The 21,978-nt window shown below is 47.2% G+C and overlaps 1 protein-coding gene across 1 annotated transcript in view; it reads left to right on the top strand.

The window, feature by feature from the left end:
• Positions 1-20,250, top strand: part of LCP2 (lymphocyte cytosolic protein 2) — a 39,280-nt gene extending 19,030 nt beyond the window's left edge. The window contains exons 7-20 of the mRNA XM_079772622.1: positions 1,083-1,284; positions 3,152-3,249; positions 4,674-4,740; positions 4,826-4,909; positions 7,529-7,554; positions 7,671-7,690; positions 7,777-7,884; positions 9,223-9,257; positions 12,051-12,180; positions 13,557-13,606; positions 14,768-14,862; positions 15,686-15,763; positions 17,441-17,596; positions 19,513-20,250. Coding sequence (XP_079628748.1) covers positions 1,083-1,284; positions 3,152-3,249; positions 4,674-4,740; positions 4,826-4,909; positions 7,529-7,554; positions 7,671-7,690; positions 7,777-7,884; positions 9,223-9,257; positions 12,051-12,180; positions 13,557-13,606; positions 14,768-14,862; positions 15,686-15,763; positions 17,441-17,596; positions 19,513-19,635 — 1,272 coding nt within the window. The 3' untranslated portion in view covers positions 19,636-20,250. The remainder of the gene's footprint in view (positions 1-1,082; positions 1,285-3,151; positions 3,250-4,673; positions 4,741-4,825; positions 4,910-7,528; positions 7,555-7,670; positions 7,691-7,776; positions 7,885-9,222; positions 9,258-12,050; positions 12,181-13,556; positions 13,607-14,767; positions 14,863-15,685; positions 15,764-17,440; positions 17,597-19,512) is intronic.
• The last annotated feature ends 1,728 nt before the right edge of the window (positions 20,251-21,978 follow it).

The raw sequence follows: 21,978 nt of genomic DNA, 5'->3' as shown, positions 1-21,978 counted from the left end.
GGCCATTTTTGGAGTTCAGGAAGCCACTCAGTCCTCACTTTGCCTCCCAACATATATTTTTAAATGCTCCTCAAGTCAAAAATTAACACAACCATCTTTCAGTTGAACAATTTGGTCTTCCTCACGCCACCCGGCAAAGCTGCCAGGATTTCTAGATTTTCACCCCGTAGCTTTCCTCACCGAGCTGCAACCTCCCATTGCTTCTTTGCCCTGAACTCGAGAGAAATGCCCTGGGCGCGTTGACTGCCCTTGACTTTGGCAGGAGAGTGACCAGCCACTCCGCTGGGCGGCTGATGGCGGCCCCTCTTCTTGGGACGTCATTCCTGTGACTGTCCAGGTCCCGGGACTGCTTCACAGGCCACCACCGCGCCCCTGGGCTGACGTTCCTGGCACACACAAAGAAGCACACGTGAAACGCAACAAAGCTTAACGCTTAGAGTCTTTCCAATAGAGCGGCTTCCAACCCGGTGGCAGAGGTCATGAGTAATGACCTGTTTCTGTATGTGCAGCCCTCAGCCAACATGAATAGCGCAGTGTGACTCCCCTAAACATTCTCAGACACAGTGCAACCTGCTTTCTGACTCGCAGGCGGGGCTCTCTGCCTTCCCATTAGCCATTAGCGTAGCCTTCAGTGCCGCACTGGGTTGTAATGAGCACCCACCACCAATGAACAGAATCGACAGTGAGCTTGGGGCATCACAAATGCTTCAGGCGTCTAGTCTTGCTCTTGGTGATGCCTGGAGTAAAAACTGTTTACTCAAAGCGGAGCCGGGCCTCCGGCCCCTCCATTCCAGAGTCCTCCTCATTTCTTCCGCTTGTCTCAGTTGGGCAAAACGGTGCAGAGGAGAATGCACTGCCCTCGTGGCCTGAAGACCTTGACAGAGGTCCCAGGCCACGACTTGCTGGCCCTGTCAGACTGTCCTCCCCGCCCTCAGTGCTCTCATCTGTAAGATGGGAGTAACCGCCCTGGTGCTGCCACCCCGCGCGAGTACCACTATGAGGCTTGGCAGAGAGAGTAGACACAGGCGTGTTGAGTGCCGAGGAGCCTCTACAGCCTGCCCTGTCCCCGTCACTGTGGGCAGGAAGATGAAGAAGACTACGAGAGTCCCAATGACGACCAGGTTGCGGAGGATGATGGTGACTACGAATCCCCCAACGAGGAGGACCAGGCGCCCGTGGAAGACGACGCCGACTACGAGCCGCCACCCTCCAATGACGAGGAAGCCCTGCAAAGCTCCATCCTGCCTGCCAAGCCCTTCTCCAACTCCAACTCCATGTACATCGGTAAGGGCCCTGCAGTCCGCCCCCGGCCCCCCGCCCCCACCGATGCACGGAGGTGGGCGCCCACGCAGCAGAAAGCTGTATGTGCTGATGCCAGCTTTGGGCAAGTGACTCCGCCTCTCTGGGCCTCGGTTTCCTCATCTGTGAGACAGGATAGTAATAACACGTAGGTTTGCGGTGAGGACTGTTAATATTGCAGAGCAATCATTGCCTATGATGGCTGATACCAGCATTGAACTGCCACTTGAGGGCACGTGGCAGGAATAACTCGTTGTGTCCTGTTTCTCCATATTTTTTCACCAACTCATAGTTATGTGACACAACTACCCACAGGCTGTCAGAATTAACATAACCATATTGAATGGGGTTTGAGCATAACTTCAAATTTTTAAGATTTTCACTGTCTCTCTATTTCTGTCAGCCCATTTCTCATTCATTCATTCATTCATTCACTCATCATTCAATAAAAATCACTGACCTCCTACTAGGATCCAGGCACCATTCTAAATGCTGAACGTTGGCATTATCAGGGAAGAAGACATAGCCCTTGCCTCACAGGGATATGTTGTAGGAGAGATGGTGACAGAAAATAAGCACGTAGAATAGAATCTCAAGGAGTAAGCCAGAAAGTTGATGGTCAGTATCACAAAAAATTAATACCACCAATTCTTTAGCTATATCACACTTGGCAATTTTAAAGCCCTTTCATAAACTCGATGTCAACATTTTACTTTGTCTTTTTAAGCACTCTATGTGATAAGGGCAACAATTATCAACCTTTTTTTATATATAGGGAAACAGGCCCAGTGAAGAAACAGATAACTAAACTTGTTGAGTACCTCGTATATGTCAGTTATGAAGATACAGAGTGAACAAGACAGTCCTCACCCTAAAGAATTCATAGTCCAGTGGCTGAGGCAACATCAAATGAATGAGTCACAAAATGGTTTAATTAAAACATGATATATACTCAGAAGACAAGTGTGGGAGATGAGGTTGGCGTATATGCCTAGTCTGGGTTTGATTTCCTGAGGATGTGATAGTTAAGCTGAAAGTTAAAGGATGAGTAGGGATGAGACTAAGTGAGGGTAGTTGTGGGAAAGGAAAGAGCATGCTAAGCAGTAGAAATGGCTGTGCAAAGGTCCTGGGGTTAGTAGGAGCGTGGCATCTCAGAGGAGCTGAGAGATGGCCAGTGTGGGTGGAGTGGCATGAGCTCGGACCTGGCTTGCCTACGTTCTAAGCCCCATTCTCCATGGACAGGTAATGCCTCTCAAGGGCAGGGGCGAGGGTGAGACAAGAGAGGCAGCCAGGGTCCAAAGTGTAAGGAGGCCGGCGCTGGCAGTCCTGGCCTGGCCTTTCCCTGTTGAAGGGGTGGGGCCGTTGTCAGCCGCCAGCCTGGCTCAGGGAAACTTCTGTAGTGACCAGAGAGATGTGAGCTGCTCTCCAGGGCAAGTCCTGACCAGTTAAGAATCTGTGGTTGGGTAACAGGAGTTGAAGACCAGCTCCTCCCTGTAAGGGAAGAGATAAGCCAAAGGAGGAAGTAGGAGGGGGCAGAAGAGCCCAGAGCATTTGTGAGGGGATGGAAGGGAACCCAGACAGCATCTCCATGAGCCGTGAGTGCCAATTTAACCCTGCCCAGGCAGCTGGGCGTGCCTCTGTGTGTACTGGTATGTGTGTCAGGTTCTCCACCGCTTGTAACCCAGGTATGGACACATCCCTGCCACGGCCTGCGCTGGCGCTGGCGGAAGTCTGGAGCCCCGAGATGCGCAGAACTGGGTGCAGGATCTGTTTCTGGGAACCCCTGAGCGTGGCCCACACTCACCTTGCTTTAGCATTTCTCCTTTCATTTTACTATGCTTGTGTTTCCCAGACCGGCCCCTCTCCGGGAAGTCCCCACAGCAGCCGCCCGTGCCGCCGCAGAGACCGATGGCTGTCCTGCCTCCCCCCACAGCCGGCCGGAGCCACCCGGTAGGCCTCCTCGCTCTTCCCTGGCACTTTCTGTCCCTTCCAAAGATCTCCTCTGCCAGAGAGAAGAGAAGTCGATAAACATCTTCATCTACTTCTCACCAGTAAGACAGGATTATATGTAGGCTGGGGAAATGCATACCCACGGACTCACAGCGTTGTGTATATGTGTGTTTTTTTTTTTTTTTTTGGGGGGGGGGGGAGGGATTGAAATACTAGTGATTTTTGTTCATGTTATAATGCTTATTGGCATTCTATTTTTATCATAAACGATTTAAACTAATTGTATAATAAAAAGTCTCTCACTTTTGAAATAAGTGAAAACTGTAAAATATACTCTAAGTCAATGACACCTATTGGTATTCCAAGAGTCCCAGGTCCCCTTTTCTCTTCTGCAAAAAAGATGTGCGCCACCTGCTGGCCAATGCCGGAAATTCCACGGGCAAATGCCTGGAGACTATAAGGTTTATGAAGCAGTGAACCAGATCGAAAGAGAGGCAGGCAGCATCCCTTTCCTCTTTCTCCAAACTTACAGTCTCAGGTCCTGGGGGCCTATCTGAGTTCCCAGAGGGACCCCGAGAGACCCCGAGAAGTTCAGGATAAGGAGTCAATATCTGGAAATGTGTTCTCTGCATGAGGGACCTGAGCACTCTAACAGCTATGGCAAGTGCCAAAGTGTGAGGGCTAGAGGGAGGGAGAGGACAGTGTGAGGGCTAGAGGGAGGGAGAGGACATATTGGCCCCAAAGCTCAAAATCAAGAGCACACCACAGTCAGGACCTCCCATCTAAGAATGGTCGGCTCCCTCCTGCTTGTGCAGTTTTCTTGCGAAGGGGGCTCACAGACCGGAATTGATCTACAAATGCATTTTACTTTTGAAATATGAAGGCTGTGAACTCCGCTATTGGGATGCAGAATTCCCTCATTCAATCAACAGATATTTATTGAACAGCTACTGTGTGCCCAGCAGCGTTCTAGCTGCTGGGAAGAGAGTGAGCATGAATAAGACAAATAAGGTCCCTGCTTTCGTGAAGTTTTGATTTCATCAGGGGGGATACAAATAATAAAAAAGTAAATAGATGCATAAACAAGACAATTGAAGTAGTAATTTGAGGTTAGGGAGACAGAAAGGAATGTCATGATGGGTGGGGAGGTGACATTGAGCTGGATCCACTAGCAGGCTTATCAGGGAGCAACTCATTCACTCCGCTGCCATGCAGGAATCGCTTTGGGGGAGAGAGGGCAGAATAGGGGACTCCCATAGCAGGCTACTGTTCAGGCAGGGATCAGAGATTAAGATTGAGGGTGGAATTTGGAAATGGGGAAAAGTGAACAGATTCAGACATATTTGGGGAGAGAAAGCCACCAGGAACTGCTGATGTGTTGCAAATACTTCCTAACATTTGTTTGTTTGTTTTTTTCCAAACAGCCACTCCCCACACCCCAGCCCAACCACGAAGAGCCTAGCAGAAGTAGAACCCCCAAAACAGCAAAGAGTGAGTACCACTCTCTCTGGCCCGCCATGCCCCATCCCCAGCCAACCATTCTTCTTGTAATTGACTTCCTTCTTTTCCCTTCCAGTCCCGGCTCCTTCGATAGACAGAAGCACCAAGCCCACCCTCGATCGTTCGTTAGCTCCATTTGACAGAGAGCCCCTCACACTAGGTCAGTATCATTCGTACTGGATGCATAATAATGATGGCCAGCCTCCATAGAGTGCTTATTGCATGCCTTTCACACACACCAACTCATTTAACGAACACCACAACACTACGAAGTGGGGGCTATTAGAAACATCCTCATTTTACAGATGAGGAAACCGAGGCACAAAGAGGTAACTTCCCAAGATCACTCAGCTACCAGGTGGAGACCCAAACCCAGATCAGCCTGAAGCAGAGCTCCTGCCCTTTGCCCTGTGCTGGGCCTGCTTCTCCCCGGGGCCATCTGTGTACACTCATCTCATTGCCTTCCCGAAGGCGGTGCAGGGGGCACTGTGGCGCAGAGGGAGGAACTGGGCTGAGAGGCCTGTCATCAGCCACCTTGGTTGCTATTTAACAGCTCCCTGGCCACAGGGACCTAACCTTTTCATAGCTACCTCCTTATTTGTAAGGTGTGTGTTCTGTTCGGAGAAGATGCTTCGTAAAACTCTAACGTGCTATTTAAATGGCAGGGTTACTTTTTTTGTTGTTTGTGTGCAGTTGACCAAACTGTGGGTATACGACAGTCCTTTTCCCCCAGAACTGACCCAGGGTAGTCTTGGACTGCAGCTACCTCCACATGAAGCTATTTTCAACTCAATTCTAAAACGTAGCTACCATTTACTGAGCACCTCCTATGGGCCCAGGGCTTTACCTACCATAGTATTTTACCTACATTATCTCTAATTCTCAAACCAACCCAACAAAGAGGTGCATTATTCCCCCCCCTGTCCATGCAGATGATGAAACTGAGGCTCGGAGAGGTTGAATAACATCCTTAAATGTGTATAACTAGGTACACACTTTGAACCCATGTCTTTCTGACTTCAAAGTGGTGCTCTCTTCCACCACCTCCTCCTGCCACTGAAGATGCCGGCTTTTCCTCCTGTGGACCAGGGAGTCCCAGGCAAGGACGGAGCCCCGGGCTTGGAGGGATAAGGAGCCTGGAGGCCAGGCCCCACCCGGGCCCCTCCTCCCTTCCTTCGCTGCACTCTGAGCAAGGCATTCGCCTCCTGGGGCCTCAGCCTCCTCTCCCATTGGCAAAATGACGGTCACTTCCTGGCCTCGAGGCTGCTGCTTGCTGCTGCTTTTCTTAAAGGGCCCCCGGCTCTGCTGGCTCGTGCAGGACGGGGTGCTGTCCCAAAGCTTCACAAAGTGGAATACTGCCATCAAGTCTCAGTCACCTCTGAGCTAACCCAACCTTTTAGAAGATTTCCTTTTCCTTTTGGCAGTGACCTTGTCTTGACAATACCAGCTCTGCCCTCGGAGTGACTCACTTGTCCATGATGTTTTGGGAGAACTAACCTCTTACAAAGCTCAGACTCTTCACAGGAGATTCCTAAAATGCCCAGAGAATACGCATAAATAAGTGATTTTTTAAAAGAGAAAATCTATTCAGGCCTAAAGATAGAAGTTTTCTGGTTATCCCTCTCAAGTAGAGTTTTCACCTCCAACGAGTTTTATGAATGACAAACTTATTCTTGTACCACCGAAACGCTCCCCCACTATGCAGGAGTCCTTCACAGTGAGACAAGATCCTTAGCCCTACCGTGGGCCTGGCTGCACTCAGCATCTAGAAAATAAATCCTGTAAAAACACAACTCCTGGTAGACCATTTCACCGTCCACCTCAGGGTGGTCGCTGCGCAGGACGGTGGGAGGGAGGGGGGAAGCTCAGCTGACAGGGACCAAGTGCCTGACCCTGCATATAGTGTCACCTGACCCCTAGAGCAAACCTGTGCACTTTCACCCACAAGCCCACTTTACAGGTGAGGAAATTGAGACGCAAAGACCTTAAATAACTTGTTCAAGGTCATGCAGCATTTACCTCTAGATCTGCTTGAATCCAGTTGAGTAATTCTTGTATTACATTGAAGACATAGGGCACTTCAGACAGAGTAAAGAAGAAATCGCTGTGAATAACTTTGCAATGCAGAGTTCTCATTTCCTCAGGGAGCCTGCGGGTTATCTGCTCCATGAGAAAAGTAAAAGAAAAAGAAAGGAAGAGAAAAAGAAAGGAAGAAAGGCCAGCCAACCGAAACCAAAACCAAAACCAAATGATATGCAGCCCACCAGGAGAATCTTCAGAAACCCTCTTCCCCAAGTTAAAAATCTTCTCAGAAACTAAGTGTAATTAATATTTTGTATAATGTCAACGGTACCAAAGGGGTAGAGGAAAATAAACCTCTTTGTGGCAAATGGGTTTATTTCAGATACAAACATAACCTTAGGCTTTATACCAAGAATCTCTTGACCAATGAAAGGGATAAAACACCAAAAGACATTCGATCCTTTTATCACCCGTTACCTAAAATAAACTGTGGAAGAGAAGCACAGAACCCAGAATACTGTTTATATGTCCGCAATGCTGTGTGACCCTGGGCAAGTCACTTAATTTCTCTGAGCCTGTGAAATCAGGTCTAAGGTCTATGGTTCTTCACGGCTCGAACCCAAGCAGCTCCTTCCCTTCCCCGCCCCAACCCGCCCCCATGGGACTCAGTTCAATTTCATCAAACTATGTTTCAATGCCTGATGCTTAGCTGGTAAAGGCCAGAACTCAAGGCCCGTCTGCTCTTTGTCATTTACAGGAAAGAAACCAGTGTTTTCTGACAAGGTGAGCTGTTTTCCTGTTTGGTTGTGTTTGTTTTCGTTTTTATCGCGTCTTGTATCTTGTCTTTATTCTTTGAAAAGTGATTAGGCCACTCACGCGTCTCCCCTCCTGTCTTGCAGGCCTCCACCCCAGCAGGAAGGTGAGAGCCCTGTCGTGTCTGCGGGAGGGAACTGGTCTACCTGGGGACTCTGGTTTGTGTCTCACACATTTTTTTCAATTCTGCAGGCCTCTCGGGGACCATTTACCCAAGATTCCAAAGCCTCCTTTACCACCGACCACGGAGAGACACGACAGGAGTAGCCCCCTGCCCGGGAAGAAGCCACCGGTGCCCAAGTAACTGTCCTCTGTTGCTTGAGCTTGTCATTCGCTGCGGATGCCCCGCCCCCTGCCTAGTGGTAGCTTTACTGGGGACCCGCATCCTGTTTGCCGCTGTGGCTGAGGGAATGCTAGGGCCGCTTAGGCTGGATGCAAGGTCCCAGGGTCCCTTGGAAGAAAATGGCAATCCAGCCAAGAAAGGGGTGGAGAGATGCTTAATCGGGGGTGTGGGTGTGACTGCTGTTTATGGGGATCTTGTCCTCAACCAGTCTCAGGTGTGGCTGCATTTTGCTTCCACCACAGGGCAGGGGAACTGGACCTGCCTGGCATTGCAGTTTTCCATACAGACAGCAGGAGGAGATAATGAGGGGGGGGGGTGGGTGTTGGCTACTGCTTGTTTTATAACAGCAGAATCCTGAGGTCTGCTCTAACGTTGCTCACTTTGCTAGAAAGTTCTGGGGGCCTATTTACCAAAGGGTCAGGCCCAACCTCACCACTTACTAAGGACAAAGCCAAGGCTTCCGTTTATCTGAATGATAGTTGTAACTCTGACCCTGGCTCGGCCAGTGTGACGATTCGATCTGGCCCAGGGCTGGGGGACACCCCCAAACCTCAGCGATCAAGTTAACATTTTAATGGAATATTTTAAAAAATCAAAATGAATGGGAAGAAATATCATAATGAACAAAATATCGGAATTTTAAACACACACAGGGAGACGTGGCAGGTGGAGCTTCCAGCCCTCACATTGAACGCTTACTATGTGCAATGCCTCCCCCTCCCGCCATGTCCCTCTGGAGGGAGAGTAGATGGGGATGGGGATGCGGGCCCAGGTGCACAGCTGCCTGCCGCCACTCCACGGCAGCTGCCACCAAGCCTGCTGGACTAGCTGTGTGTCTGGGCAAAGCCCCAGAGCAGCAGCATTTTCCAACTGTCTTCCCTTCCCCCGAAGGGTGGGCCGGGATGGCCCTTTACCACCATCAGCGAAGGGGAATATGAGCTCCAATGGCTCTCATTTGCTTGGTAAAACATCTACTCAATGAAATTTAATAGCTACTAAAGAGTTAGTTTGCTGGCTAAACCCTCTTTTCACTTGTAATTATTTGCTGCAGGAGCTGAACAGAATAAAGGGTTGCCTAGCTCAGCTGGCAACATGACAGAGCTCAGTCACCAGACCTCCCCCCATGGCCTCTCCCCGCTTTTCTGCTGGGTGTTGGGAGTTCTTTGCTTCCTATTTTGTCACGGCTCAATGGGCTTGATTTCTCATTATTACATCAAGTGAAACGATCTATATTCTGAGGCCGGGTCTTTGAAACTTCATGCTCAGTTCTCTTTCTTTGCCCCAATTCATTTCAGGCATGCCTGGGTACCAGACAGAAGAGAGAATGTAAGTACACAATGCCATTCGGTGAACGCCTGGCACAGGGGAAACTAGTGCGGGCTCCGTGGAGGTGGGGGTCCCTCTGTCCCTGCCTTCATTGGAGCCCATCCCAGAGACAAGCCTACACACTGTGGGCTCCAGAGTCCTGTGCCTGTTGGGGCCTCCATCTGTCCCGCCTGCCCGCCGCCAGGCTGCACTGCAGTAGCTCAGGCCCCTCTGAGAGCTGCCAGGGTGGCTGGGTGAATAGCAGCCCCAACCCTGGTGGCAAATGGCAAGGTGAAGGGCAGTGGGTGCAAGGGAGAATGAAGGGAGGGATGGCCGAGAGGCTGGGCCTTGCAGCAGAGTTTCTAAGTCCTCTCTTTTCCTTTTAATACCTGCACAACCTGCAAAGGAGGGGAAACAGCACTTATTGAAGGCCTACTGTGTGCATGTTAGCAAGCTAGCTACATTTGGTGGACCAGCTATGTGCCCGGGACTTGCCCAGTTTTAGCAATGAAAGTCTCATGTCCCAGGAATTCCATCCGTTCCAGGCAAGCCAGGAAAGTTGGTCACCCAGTTTAACACCTGCTTTGTATTTACGGACCCCGTGAGGAATCATGGTTTCTCTTATAAGAGGAAACTGAAGCTCAGAGGGGGTGACACGCTCATTGAACATTGTACAGCGAGTAAGTAGGCAGGATCTGAGTCCTCTGACCTAGAAGCCTTCTGCAGGCTATCATACACCTGCCCCTATTCAGCGCTCAGCCCACAAGTGCCTGCTGTTTTGAAGCTCTGTGCTAGATGGTGTGCTTGTTCAGATGAAGTGTTAACACGTGATGGATACAGGCAAACCCACAGCCAACATGCTAAACAGTGTACGATCATGGGATGAGCTACAGAGGTGAAGGGAAGAAAGTGATCCATGGGGGTTGAGGAGTCAGGGGTGACTTCGTAGGGGTGACAATTATGATGGCCATTGAATGCTGGGGAGGACACAGAATAAAGTCACCCTAAGAGAAATGGGTTTGCAGCCCAGCCTCAGGAATGTCCCGAGCAAAGGCAGGTGGGTGGCAGTGCCCATGGAGCCCAGGAGCTAGCGAGAATGGCAGCTTGGCTGCCGAGCCAGAGGGACAAGCGGAGGGAAGGTGGAAGGTGAGGGTAACATCACATTCCTGAGGTTCACAGTCTCTGGAAGGGTAGATGCTCATGTCGTGAGAACCTGGGACTGGATCCGGTTGCAGCCGTGTTGAAGAGAGCTTTCATTGTGGGGATTCGCTGAGCCCCTGTGTGGGGACTCCCAGTTGGCCACGTGGGATGAGTGATTCTGGCTATGATCCTTCTTGCCTCATCTCAGTGGTAGACTAGTGACAGCTAACTTTTACTGAGCACTCCATATATACGAAGCACAAGTAATAACTAATGTAATTCTCACAACACTTTCAAACAAAACAAGTCCAAGTTGCCAGTTTCGGTCTAATCAGTGGCAGCATGGCTGTTGCCTCTCCCATCATTTCTCATCTGAGGAGTAGAGCAACTTGCCTCCCCCTTGCTTATTTCACAAGGTTGCCCTGCAGATCAATGTGCTGAGTGATGTGGACGCACCTGGTAAACTGCATCATAAATAAGATGCAGTTGCTCTTAACGGGAGTGGCCATTGCACAGTAGAACCCAAAAGAAGGCTGAGCTTTGAGTTGGACACATGCAGGGTTGAATCCAGTTCTGTAACAATTCCTTGGCAAGTTAGGAGTCCTGCCTGAGCGGCTGGTTTCCATTTGAAAACGGGGAGGTTAAATCCTTGATGGGTCGCTAAGGAAGTTGGATGAAAGATCATGTATGAATCACTGGGGGCAGATAGTAGATAGTGTCATTACTGTGTCTTTGGCCCTTTTAGGCACCTCAGGGCCTATTTGATGCTAAGTATATAGGGAGAGACTCCGGGTGGAGTGTCGTTCGATGCCAGTTTGTATTAAGGAATAATAAACCACTTAACTAGTTCTGCTCCCTACAATATATTCATTACAGAGTCACACACTGCTAATGTGAAATAGAGCCATTTATGTGATCGAGGAATCGTCTTGATGATAGACTAATATATATTTTTTCTTCCCTTTACCAGGATGAAGATGATGGTATGTTCATCTTACAATTTATAACTCATCCCTTCATTTTTCTGCTCAGGCATTCAAATGAAATTATTTAGTACAGAAACACCATCAAGTCAATTACATTTGTTAAATTAGTATTAAATGGACATATACCATGTGGTACACTGCATGGCTATAATAAAATGGAATTGTTTGGCTGGATTACCAAAGAGAACTATTAAGTTCATGCGTATCGGTGCAAATTACTTAACGGTACAGCGAGTGAAAAATGGCATGTGTGGTTTGATGGAAACATTTCTATTGTGCCCTCGCATGCATATGGATAAAGGATCACCAACTGCAGAAGGATGAGACAGCATGAAATTTGGCTTTCATAAAACAAAACAAAACTTGTGAATAATTTCTAAAATGCATATGGTTTCCGATTGATAATTTTCTGCCAACTTAGCATTTCAAAAAAGAAAGAAAAGGAAAATGTGTATTACAGAGAATGATACAGAATGGCAGCATTTTAAAATGCATGCCAAGGTGAAAAGTCTCTAGAAAGTCCTTGGGAGGTGGGGTTCCATCCTACCAACCACTTCCTAATTACATTTCATCTTCCTTGGATTTTTGTATCTCTCTTTGGACTAGTTGTTTCTAATGGGGGAGCAGTTCTGGAATGTTCTATGACACTTGGATCCTGATAATCAGCTTTACTTTTTTCTTCTTTCCCACAGTGCATCAAAGACCTTTGCCCCAGCCAACACTGCTCCCCATGAGCTCCAACACTTTCCCTTCAAGATCCAACAAGCCATCGCCTAAGCCCTCCCTCCCATCAGCACACGCGTTCGGAGCATTCTCAGAGAGGTTTGTGCAATGTCCTTAAGATCTAACTTAACATCTGGGTCCACTTAGACTGAGCTAATGTGAGGTAAGTTGAATGAGCCAGTGTGTAGTAGGGTCAGAACATTTTGGGTCTTAAGAACCAAAACCAAGCTAATCACAAAGAGCCACATATCTTAACCCACAGTGTCCTCTGAGTCTGTGCTCAGGGTCAGAGAGGTACAGAATAGAATGCCTTGTGGTCATCCCAAAGAATGGACTCTTTGGCAGGAAATGGGGAATATTTTCACTTTGTGAGTTAAAACAAACACACAACCACTCAAGAAACCCAGTTGTTTGAGTACCTGGAGTTCACTGTGCACCTTGAATGGGAGATGGAGAAAGCCTACCATGTACTTGGCAGGTGCAAAGAGTTCACTGTGCAGGCTCCTCCCTGCAGGTCCTCTCTCTCAACAGCAGTGGCATATCTCAGGGCCCACAACGAGGCCAGCCACAGGCATGAACAGGAGAAAGACTCGGGTCGTTTCTCCCTCAGCAAGCCCACAGGATGCCTCTTGGTGTCCCCCAAGACCTCCGGCCCTTGGGGCTCGCTCTCTCCTTTAATATCCAAAGGGAGAGGCCCAGTCCCGCTCTAAATACGGGAGAAAACTCAACCACCAGCACGCCCTCTTTCTCCCCCACCAAATATCTGGAAGGATTCTCATTTCTTTTAATCTTCCTTGGGTGCCTCTTGCTCTGATTTGCTGCTGCTTCTCCCCCTTCCAGCTCTGCCTCTGCCTCTGCCACGCCTGCCATTTTCCACACCGTCCGCCCCACACGGGGCCCTGCCCTAGCCTTCATTCTTACAAAATGCCACTCCCCGGAGCTTGCTGAGCAGAGCAGACTTGGACAGAAGGTTTGGGCTAATGGGTGGGGACATGGCCGTGCAGCATGGACAGATGGCATTTAGGTCCCCAGAATCCCTTTCCGGCTGCTGCAGCGCCGCCTGGTCTCTGTTCCTCACCCGCCCACCCTCTTGTTGTCCACTGTTAGGCCCTGGGGGTCCCCTGCTCCCCAACTCCATGCGCATTTCTGTATTTCCCTAACCATGACGCCCTCTCCCCAGGGGACTCTGCCATTCCCCAAACTCAAAAGCCCCAAAACTGCAGCCAACCATATGGAGTCACTTGTAAATGCCCTTACTCACAGTTTTCTTGGTTTTGTTTGGCGGCTTGTGAAGCTTGCTAGACTTTGGACGGTGGTGGGATGCGTGCGCCCCGTTCCTTCTCGGCCCGGCTCCCACGGTTCCAGGGCTGGGTGGGAAGTGATCACAAAGGAAGGAGCATTAAGGCCTGTCTCCCTCATGCAGCCTCCCGCTGGCTCCTCCTCCCCCAGCTGAGCCTGTGTTCTTCCCTCCACAGCAGCAGCAGCTTCCCGCAGAGCGCCTCCCTGCCGCCGTACTTCTCTCAAGGTTTGTGGTCTGGGACCCAGGGGCCTACTCTGGGCAACACGCCCTCATGACAGGGTCACCGACCCGAGCCTATTGGTTCTGTTGGTTCCTAAAGGCACCTGACTTCCTCATCCAGCACTTAAGTCGGTGTCTACAGTGCGCCGAGGCTGCTGGAAACACACACCTCCTCCCGAAGGCGGCCTTGGCCTTTGACCTTCCCAAGGTGACCTCCCGGGCCTGCTGTTTTTATCCCGGGCTCGGCATACTACTTGGCTTTCTCTGTAGTTTGTTTCCACAATGAATCTACCTACACTTGACTTAAAAATTGAGAAACATGTTTAAAACACAGATTAAGAGAAACCAACAACCAGATTCCAATTCGGTAAGTCTGGGTGAAGCTGTGCCTTTTTTTTTTTATATAATATGTTTTTATTGATTCAGAGAGGAAGGGAGAGGGAGAGAGAGATAGAAACATCAATGATGAGAATCACCTATCGGCTGCCTCCTGCATGCCCCCTACTGCAACTGGGCATGTGCCCTTGACTGGAATCGAACCCGGAATCCTTTGGTCTGCAGGCCGACACTCTAGCCACTGAGCCAAACCAGCTAGGGTGAGGCCGTGCCATTTAAGTAATATCTCCTCCAGGTGTTCAAAGAGAGTGAGCAGCAGGGAGCAAACTCTGGTTCTAAAAGCTAACAATATTCTCAAGGTAATTTCACCTTGTCTTGGGCAACTGACATTTCTCTTTGTGAACATGTGAGAACGTAACTATCTTCACTCCTGCCTTGTCACCACCTGGTGGTCGGGAATCCATTCTGGGCAGAGGTGGGGGGTTGGGGGGCTGGAGAGTCTATGAAAGATCTGCCTCTTGAATATTCTTTCTGGTGGTCACATTGGGATGACTGTGACTTTTTCACCAATGGAGCTAGTCACTTCATGTTATGGAATACACATTTAAGAAGTCACGCAGATCTGTGGTTCTATGAAATTCCAGCGCCCCGGCTACAGAGCCATGCGAGCAGCCCTGGTGGTTTGGAGCAGGTGGAAACCGTTGTTGCAGTAGGCTTCCTGAAATGTTCGTTGCTGGAAGCAACTGCAAGAGCATTTGCGGGGAGGGGTGTTATGACAGAAGTGAAAAAGGGTTTGCAGTAAATTCACTTCCAAATGCTGTACTTTTGAAGGTCCTGGCAACAGAGCGCCGCTCAGGTCAGAAGGCAGGAACTTTCCCTTGCCAGTTCCAACCAAACCCCGGCCACCGTCCCCTGGGGAAGAAGAGGTAAAGACACACATATATTTTCATTTTCCCCCAGCGATGAATCATCATAAACTCCCACTGAATATTCTTTTGTACTTTTATCTTCTTGACCTTAATTTTATATATATATTGATTTCAGAGAGGAAGGGAGAGGGAAGAGAGATGGAAATATCAATGATGAGAGAGAATCATTGAATCATTGATCGGCTGCCTTCTGCATGCCCCACACTGGGGATCGAGCTTGCAACCCAGACATGTGCCCTGACCAGCCATCGAACCCGGACTTCCTGGTTCATAGGTCCATGCTTAACCACTGAGCCATGCCACGGCTGGTCATGGCCTTAATTTGTTTTTAAGTGAAAATAATTAAAAGGGAGGATCCAGGTGAAAAATATATTCTTTTTCCTTGGTGTTCTTAAAGACTTTTCCAATGGCAAATGTGTTTTGCACTTAACAATGAGTACCATAATCCTATTTTTCATCTGTTTCCTAGTTTATGTCCTTGAATAAGTTCCTTAAATGCTTGTTAATTCAGTTTTTTCATTAAGTCTATTATTCTATTAAACTGAAGAAATTATTATATCTATATTTTTCCTGATTAGAGATTCCATTATATAAGAAATACTTATTTGCAGATACCTTTGAAACAGTGTTATGATAAAAAAGCAGTTTGCAGGAAATATCTTCTATTTAGCCTTACCTGAATGATTCTATATTAAATTAAGAAAACAAAGGTTTCAAACCTCATGGAATGGAGGTGGTGATTTATGAAAATTATTACTTGGAGGCCTTTCTTTTTACTTATGTAACTGCACAATTTATTCTGTATTTTTTACATTTTCAGAATTCATTAAGTGAAGAGTGGTACGTTTCTTATATTACCCGACCGGAGGCAGAAGCTGCTCTTAGAAGGATAAACCAGGTACTGTGCTAAAGTTTATTTTTAAGTATAAATTTTAATGGCAGGGGAAGAAGGGGACTGGCTTTTACTGAGTACCACTTACGGGCTAGGGATTCTGCTAGGTCCATGCTGTTACACTGAGGGGACCCGTTAGTGCTGGCTTCACAACTCCCAGCAGCGTCCCAGTGATCCTAGGGCCCCGGGAAAAATCTCAATGAAGGCCGCACTGGGCTGGCAGAATTGCAGATTTTATCATCCAAAAGGTCCAACTTGTCATAGGAATCATAGTGTCCAAAGAAGACTCTCCCCCAAAGTTCCAGCATCTTACTGGTTCAGGCTTCCTCTTCATACTCAGTGGCCATTCACACGGACGACGATGGGAAGAGGTCACAGCCAGGCGGACAGCAGGTCACAGCCAGGCCCTTTCCTCTGGAAGTGTCTAGCTGCCCTTTAATGCTGTCGGGTCTTAACCAGATGTCTTGTCATCCGGTGCTGAACTTAACCTTAAATCTACACAAATCAGAGAGGAGAAAGCAAAGACCCTGCATCTTGCACATCTCGAGTCCACAACAGGGGTTCTCAACCTTAACTGCACCTGCAGATCACCTGGGGGAGCTTTTTAAAATCCTGCTTCCTGGGTCTCACCTGGAGAGGGTCTGACTGAATTAGTCAGGGGCGCTGTGTGTGCACGGCGGGGTGGGGTGGGGGGGTCTTCAAAACTCTCCAGGTGATTCTAAAGTGAACTCAAGCCTCCAAATCACTGATCCAAGGCTATATTTTTTCAACAGAGATGTTTTGACCGAAATTTACTCATTAACTTGGAATGAAAAGCAGGAGGGAAAGCCATTAATGCAGATCGATGGCTCTATAAAGCCATCCTGATTCAGTACACGAAGAGAAAGTAGCTCAAGTGCCTCCTTACTAATTAATTCTAATTAATATCATTATCTTTACAGTATTCATATTAGATAGCAATAATTTATGGAATAGAAATTTAAAGTACAGGACGAATCACAAAACTATTTTAGGAAATATCAGAAAAAAAATATAAGCACAAAGACAGTCCACATACAGTTTTGTTCAGGGATGAAATACTTCCCCTGGAGGTCAGGAGCTTTAAAAAAGTGCGTGAATTTCAAGGCGTTTGGGTGTTTTTTTCTGACTTTGGCTGAGGGAAAAAGGGCAAGAAAATTAGATCCCAGGACTAGGGAGCTATATCCTTAGTTGACCAATCAAGTCCTTATCTCACCTGGCCCTGGACCCATTCACCCGCCTACGTGTTTTATTACTGAGAGGGCATTCCTTTCCAGCAGAGACTGCAGAGGTTGACTTAGACCAGTGATGGCGAACCTATGACACGTGTGTCAGCACTGACACGTGTAGCCATTTCTGAGGACACGCGGCCGCATGCCGAGGATGAAACATTTGCTGCTCCTGAGGATGAAACATTTGCGACTAGAGTCTTGGAGTTAGTTTTTTCCTCAAAGTGACACACTACCCGAGTTATGCTCAGTTTTTTGGCGAAGTTTGACACACCAATCTCAAAAGGTTGCCCATCACTGACTTAGACCTTTCTCTGTTGTCCTTCCCCATAACCATTCCTGGGGTTTCAGCAGTTTGGGACCTGAATGTTCACTGGCTTGGCCTGGCCCACTGTTGACTTACTGTTCCCATCCCCACACGAATGTTTCCTTTTAGGATGGCACTTTTCTGGTTAGAGACAGCTCGAAGAAAACAGCAAGCAATCCGTACGTCCTCATGGTGTTATACAAAGATAAGGTCTACAATGTCCAGATCCGTTACATGGAGGAAAGCCACGTTTACATGCTGGGAACTGGGCTCCGAGGAAAGGAGGTAAGGACCTCAGTTGCAAAATGTACCCCAATTCTCTTGTTCTGCCTCCCTGCATACCTACCGAATGGAACTTCCCTGTAACTTTCTTTGCAGGTCCATGCTGTATGGCAGCTTTAGTTAAATCATGTTCGTGAAGCCCTTCATTTACTGAAAGGAAATAAAACGAAATATTAACAGTAGCCACACCTCTACCATAGGAATCTTTCTTTTACCTTTGATTCCAAATAATCTAAAGTCACATGTGCAACTTTTGAAATCAGAAAGTATATGTAAACATGTAAATTTTTCAAAAGAGATCCAGTTGGATGGTGTCAAAGGCAAGTCCTTTCTCGGTCATCTTTGCCACCTAATTTCCATGTAAGATCGCAGGGTATTTATAAGGCTGTATTTTAAATCAACAAATGGAAAAGGGAAAAATAGAATTTTTGTTCTGGTGATTATTTAGATACTTGGTTCATTTCCTACTAAAACTGGAGGTGTGGCTAATGAAGGTGGCCAAATTGCCAAAGACATCTTCCTCTGTTCAGCCGAGGTTTATACCAGTCACTTTTTGGGTGGTAATCAGGTTGAGGAAAGCCTTTCAAGGCTGCTTTTTGCAAAGGAAACTAACAGCTAAATTTACTGCCCCAAACACGTTCTTTAAGTTCAGAGTTCCAGGAGGGAGGATCAGCGGAACCAAACATTCCCAGACTGAGAAACAGCCCACCATAGCTTCCATTTCACTCCAAATATGTTTAAGTTACAATCATGTAAATGAGTAGGAAACCTCCCCCCACCCCACATGATTTTGGTCAAGTGTTTGAATCACAGCTGCCCCGAGGGAGGTGCCTAGCAGAGTGGTCTTAGAGGAAGTGCGTGGTCCTGTCGGGATACTTAGGTGACTTCTGACTCACCTAGAAGGATAGATGGGGTTTTCCCAGCCTGGCCATCGGGGATAGGGTGATCCAGGCACTGAATGCAAAGACTCGGCCACAGAGCCCTGGGGAGTGCGGGGGTGGCAGTGGACAGGCAGCAGAGAGATCGTGAAGGAACTATTATGCCATGTTGTAGATGTCCCTCCAGACACCAGGGACAGTGGCCTCCTGATTCCTACATCTCCTCACATATTAATGATTGAGATATGGGACTCAGAAACCAAAATCAAAAACACCAAGAGAGGTAAAGGCAAAGGCATCATAATTAGAACCCTCTATATATGATCCCCTGTATGAAGTTAAAAAAATTAGTCATATATATATACATATATATATACACTAGCGTTCCCATTACAGGAAAAATCCTGCAATAGGGTTTCCTGCTGCACTTACCCCGCCCTGCCTGCTCTCCTCCCTTGTCCCCCGCCCCGCCTTCTCCGCCAGCCTGCCTGCTTTTCCCTTCTCCCCTGGCCCCGCCTCCACTCCTCCCTTCTCCTCCCCCCCCCACCCCCCGGCTTGCTTGCTTCTCCGCAGCTTTGCTCCCTTCTGCAGCTCTTGGCTTCTTCCTATGCTGTCTTGATATGCAAATTAGCCGCCATCTTTGTTGGGGTAATTTGCATACTTGTCCTGATCGGTTGGTGGGCGTGGCTTGGCTGGTGGGCGTGGCTTGGGTGTAGCGAAGGTGTGGTCAATTTGCATATTTGTCTATTATTAGGTAGGATACACTGAGTGGCCAGATTATTATGCATTCAGAGATCATAATAATCTGGCCACTCAGTGTATATATAGTCTTTTATCCATAGTATATTGGATGTTGGTGAGGAATCATTTTTTCAAAGTCCTACAGCAGAAATCATTAAAACATTTGTCAAATTTTACATTGAAAAAATAAAAATCCTCCTAACTTCACAAGGTAGGGTATTATGCAGATTAAAAAACTGAGGGTGAAATTCATGCTACCTGCTCCAGTGTTGATTTATCTCCCTGTTTCAAATCTTTCAGGACTTTTTGTCTGTGTCAGATATTATCGACTACTTCCGGAAAATGCCGCTCCTGCTCATCGATGGGAAAAACCGCGGTTCCAGATACCAGTGCACGTTAACCCATTCAGCAGGTTGCCAGTAGCACGTTAGCTGAGCAGGCGAACCTTCCCTGACTGTTGCCAGTTCGGACGATCAGCCAACCCTGGTGGCTGGACAAACACTTAGGACTGAATCAAACCCCTCAGCATGAACATGAGGGTTTGGTCCTTTCGCTTAACAAAGTGTTTGAAATGAAGACTGTCACGTGTCCCATAATTTATTTATTCTTCTTCAGTGTTTGTGAAGTGCATGAGTGATAATGTGCACACTTGCACTGTAGACGTGCACTGTAATGATTTGTACAAATAATGTGCATTTTGATACCTGTTTCAAAGTACAGTAGTTTCCACAGCTACAAAAATAACTTGGGGCAAGATTCAAAACTTTTAAACAATAATTGCTTTTGTTATCACATAAAACTGATTTTTTGATAGCCAAACCTTGTCAGTCAGTGGCAACCATGAGTTTTTATATGTATACTAGTAATTTGAAAATTACTAAAATTAACTTTCTTAGCAGCAATAATTTAAAAGGCTTCAAAAATATTTCATCCTTTATTTGGTGTTTCTTTTTGTTGGGGGGATTTTGTATACTTTTTTATGAAAAGATAAATGCATGTTGGAATAACTTCCTGGGATTAAAATTAATTTGCCTTTTGCTTTACTTTTGGGTTCCTAAAACAACTTTATTGACTTTACTGTTTGGTCCGTACTATTATATTTTTGTTTTAAAGCAAACTTAAGCTACAAATATAAAAAGAAAACATTTTAAATCAAATACACTTGCATTTAAGTATAAAGAAGCATGTATTGGGTCATGTGACTTGGAAGTCCATGGTAGGAGTAGATGTCAAGGATTCGGTTGTAGATTTTACCAAAGTCTTCCTAGGAAGATAAAAAAGCAATGAATATACACAGAAAAATTTCTGGCCAGATAACCTTTCTTCCACCTCTTTTTATCCCCGACAACTGTCATAAAGACCTTTTCCTCATCCTTCCCGTAAGAGCTTTATAAATTCTGCAAAGGAATGCAGCTCTTTCCTTGGCTAACATATCTCACCTAACAAGCAGTAGGCATTTTGCAAAACAAAAACCTGGCATTCAGTGGTTCTTCAAGTTTTCCCTTTTGGACCCTTGGTTATTCTTCCACAACTTTTACTGAGAAAATTTGTTTGCTTCTCTGCTTAATCTACATGTTTTCCGAGTGGAAAAGAATATCTTGCAACTTCATTTCATGAGCTAATAGAACATAGAAGGGATTAAGAGTGTCACCAGGTTAAAACTGACAATTTGCTATGATGAGTGTGTGGATACTTTTAACCAATGATGATAAAAATGATGTTTCACAAAACATCATCCTTACAAGCCAAAGTTCTCAATTTAGGGTCCAGAACTAGGGAGTTTTAAAGCTGAAAAACCTACACTTATTTACATGTTTATTCAATAGGATATTCAACAAGCATTTATTCAGTGCCTGTTCTGTGTTAAATACTGAGCTTGGTGCTGGATAGTGAGTCTAGCAACCATTATAAGTTCTATTATGGAGTGAGCTGACTTTGTGTCTTGCTTCATAGTATTCTACCCTTTATATTAAAAAACTAGAGGCCTGGTACATGAATTCGTGCACGGGTGGGGTGGGGTTGGGGGGGCCGATTGGGGGCAGGGCCGGCCGGGAGGAGTTATTATTGTCAAAGACCTTTGCAGGGTGTATACACGTTTGCTATTGGCTTCCGGATGAGTTGAAGTTTCAAAGGCACTTTAGTGTCAGGGACACTTACAGCTTCTGTTTCTAAGCCTCACCCTAGACAGGTAATGTGGTTTAGTTCCCTGCTGACAAACCCTCTAAAGAGAGGCCATGGTGTGATGTGGCTGACCTCTTTAGTAGTAAGCAGTGGAGAGAGAACGCAGGAAGATGGTGGTTGTGCTGGGCACCTCTCCTGAACACCCGTCTGATGGTCCAGACTATGAGCAGTTTTCCTCCACTTATCATTCAGGTTCCTGGTCTACGAAGGCTGGAGAGCATTTACTTACTTAGAATCACCGAAGGTCACACTTCAGTGATCAGATTGTGGGGGGCCCATTGGGGGTGGGACCAGCAGGGGGAGGGGGCTGTGGGTGGTTGGCTGGCCGGTCCCACCCGATTGGGCCAGTTGGCCACTGCAGTGCATGTCATAGACACCGGTCGTTCTGATCATTCCGCCATTTGGTCACTTGGCTTGCTATATATATATATATAAATATAGATCTAGAACTAGATCTAGATATATAGATATATATAAAAGCCAAGCGACTGGAATGCCAGAAAGACTGGAATGACCGGAACTATCGGTCGCTATGACACGTATTGTAGCGGCCAACTGGCCCAATTGGGGCCCTGATCGGCCCCT

This window comes from Cnephaeus nilssonii, assembly GCF_951640355.1.
Source record: "Cnephaeus nilssonii genome assembly, chromosome: 5".
NCBI classification, from domain to species: Eukaryota; Metazoa; Chordata; class Mammalia; order Chiroptera; family Vespertilionidae; genus Cnephaeus; species Cnephaeus nilssonii.
This window is presented reverse-complemented; position numbering and strand designations above follow the sequence as displayed.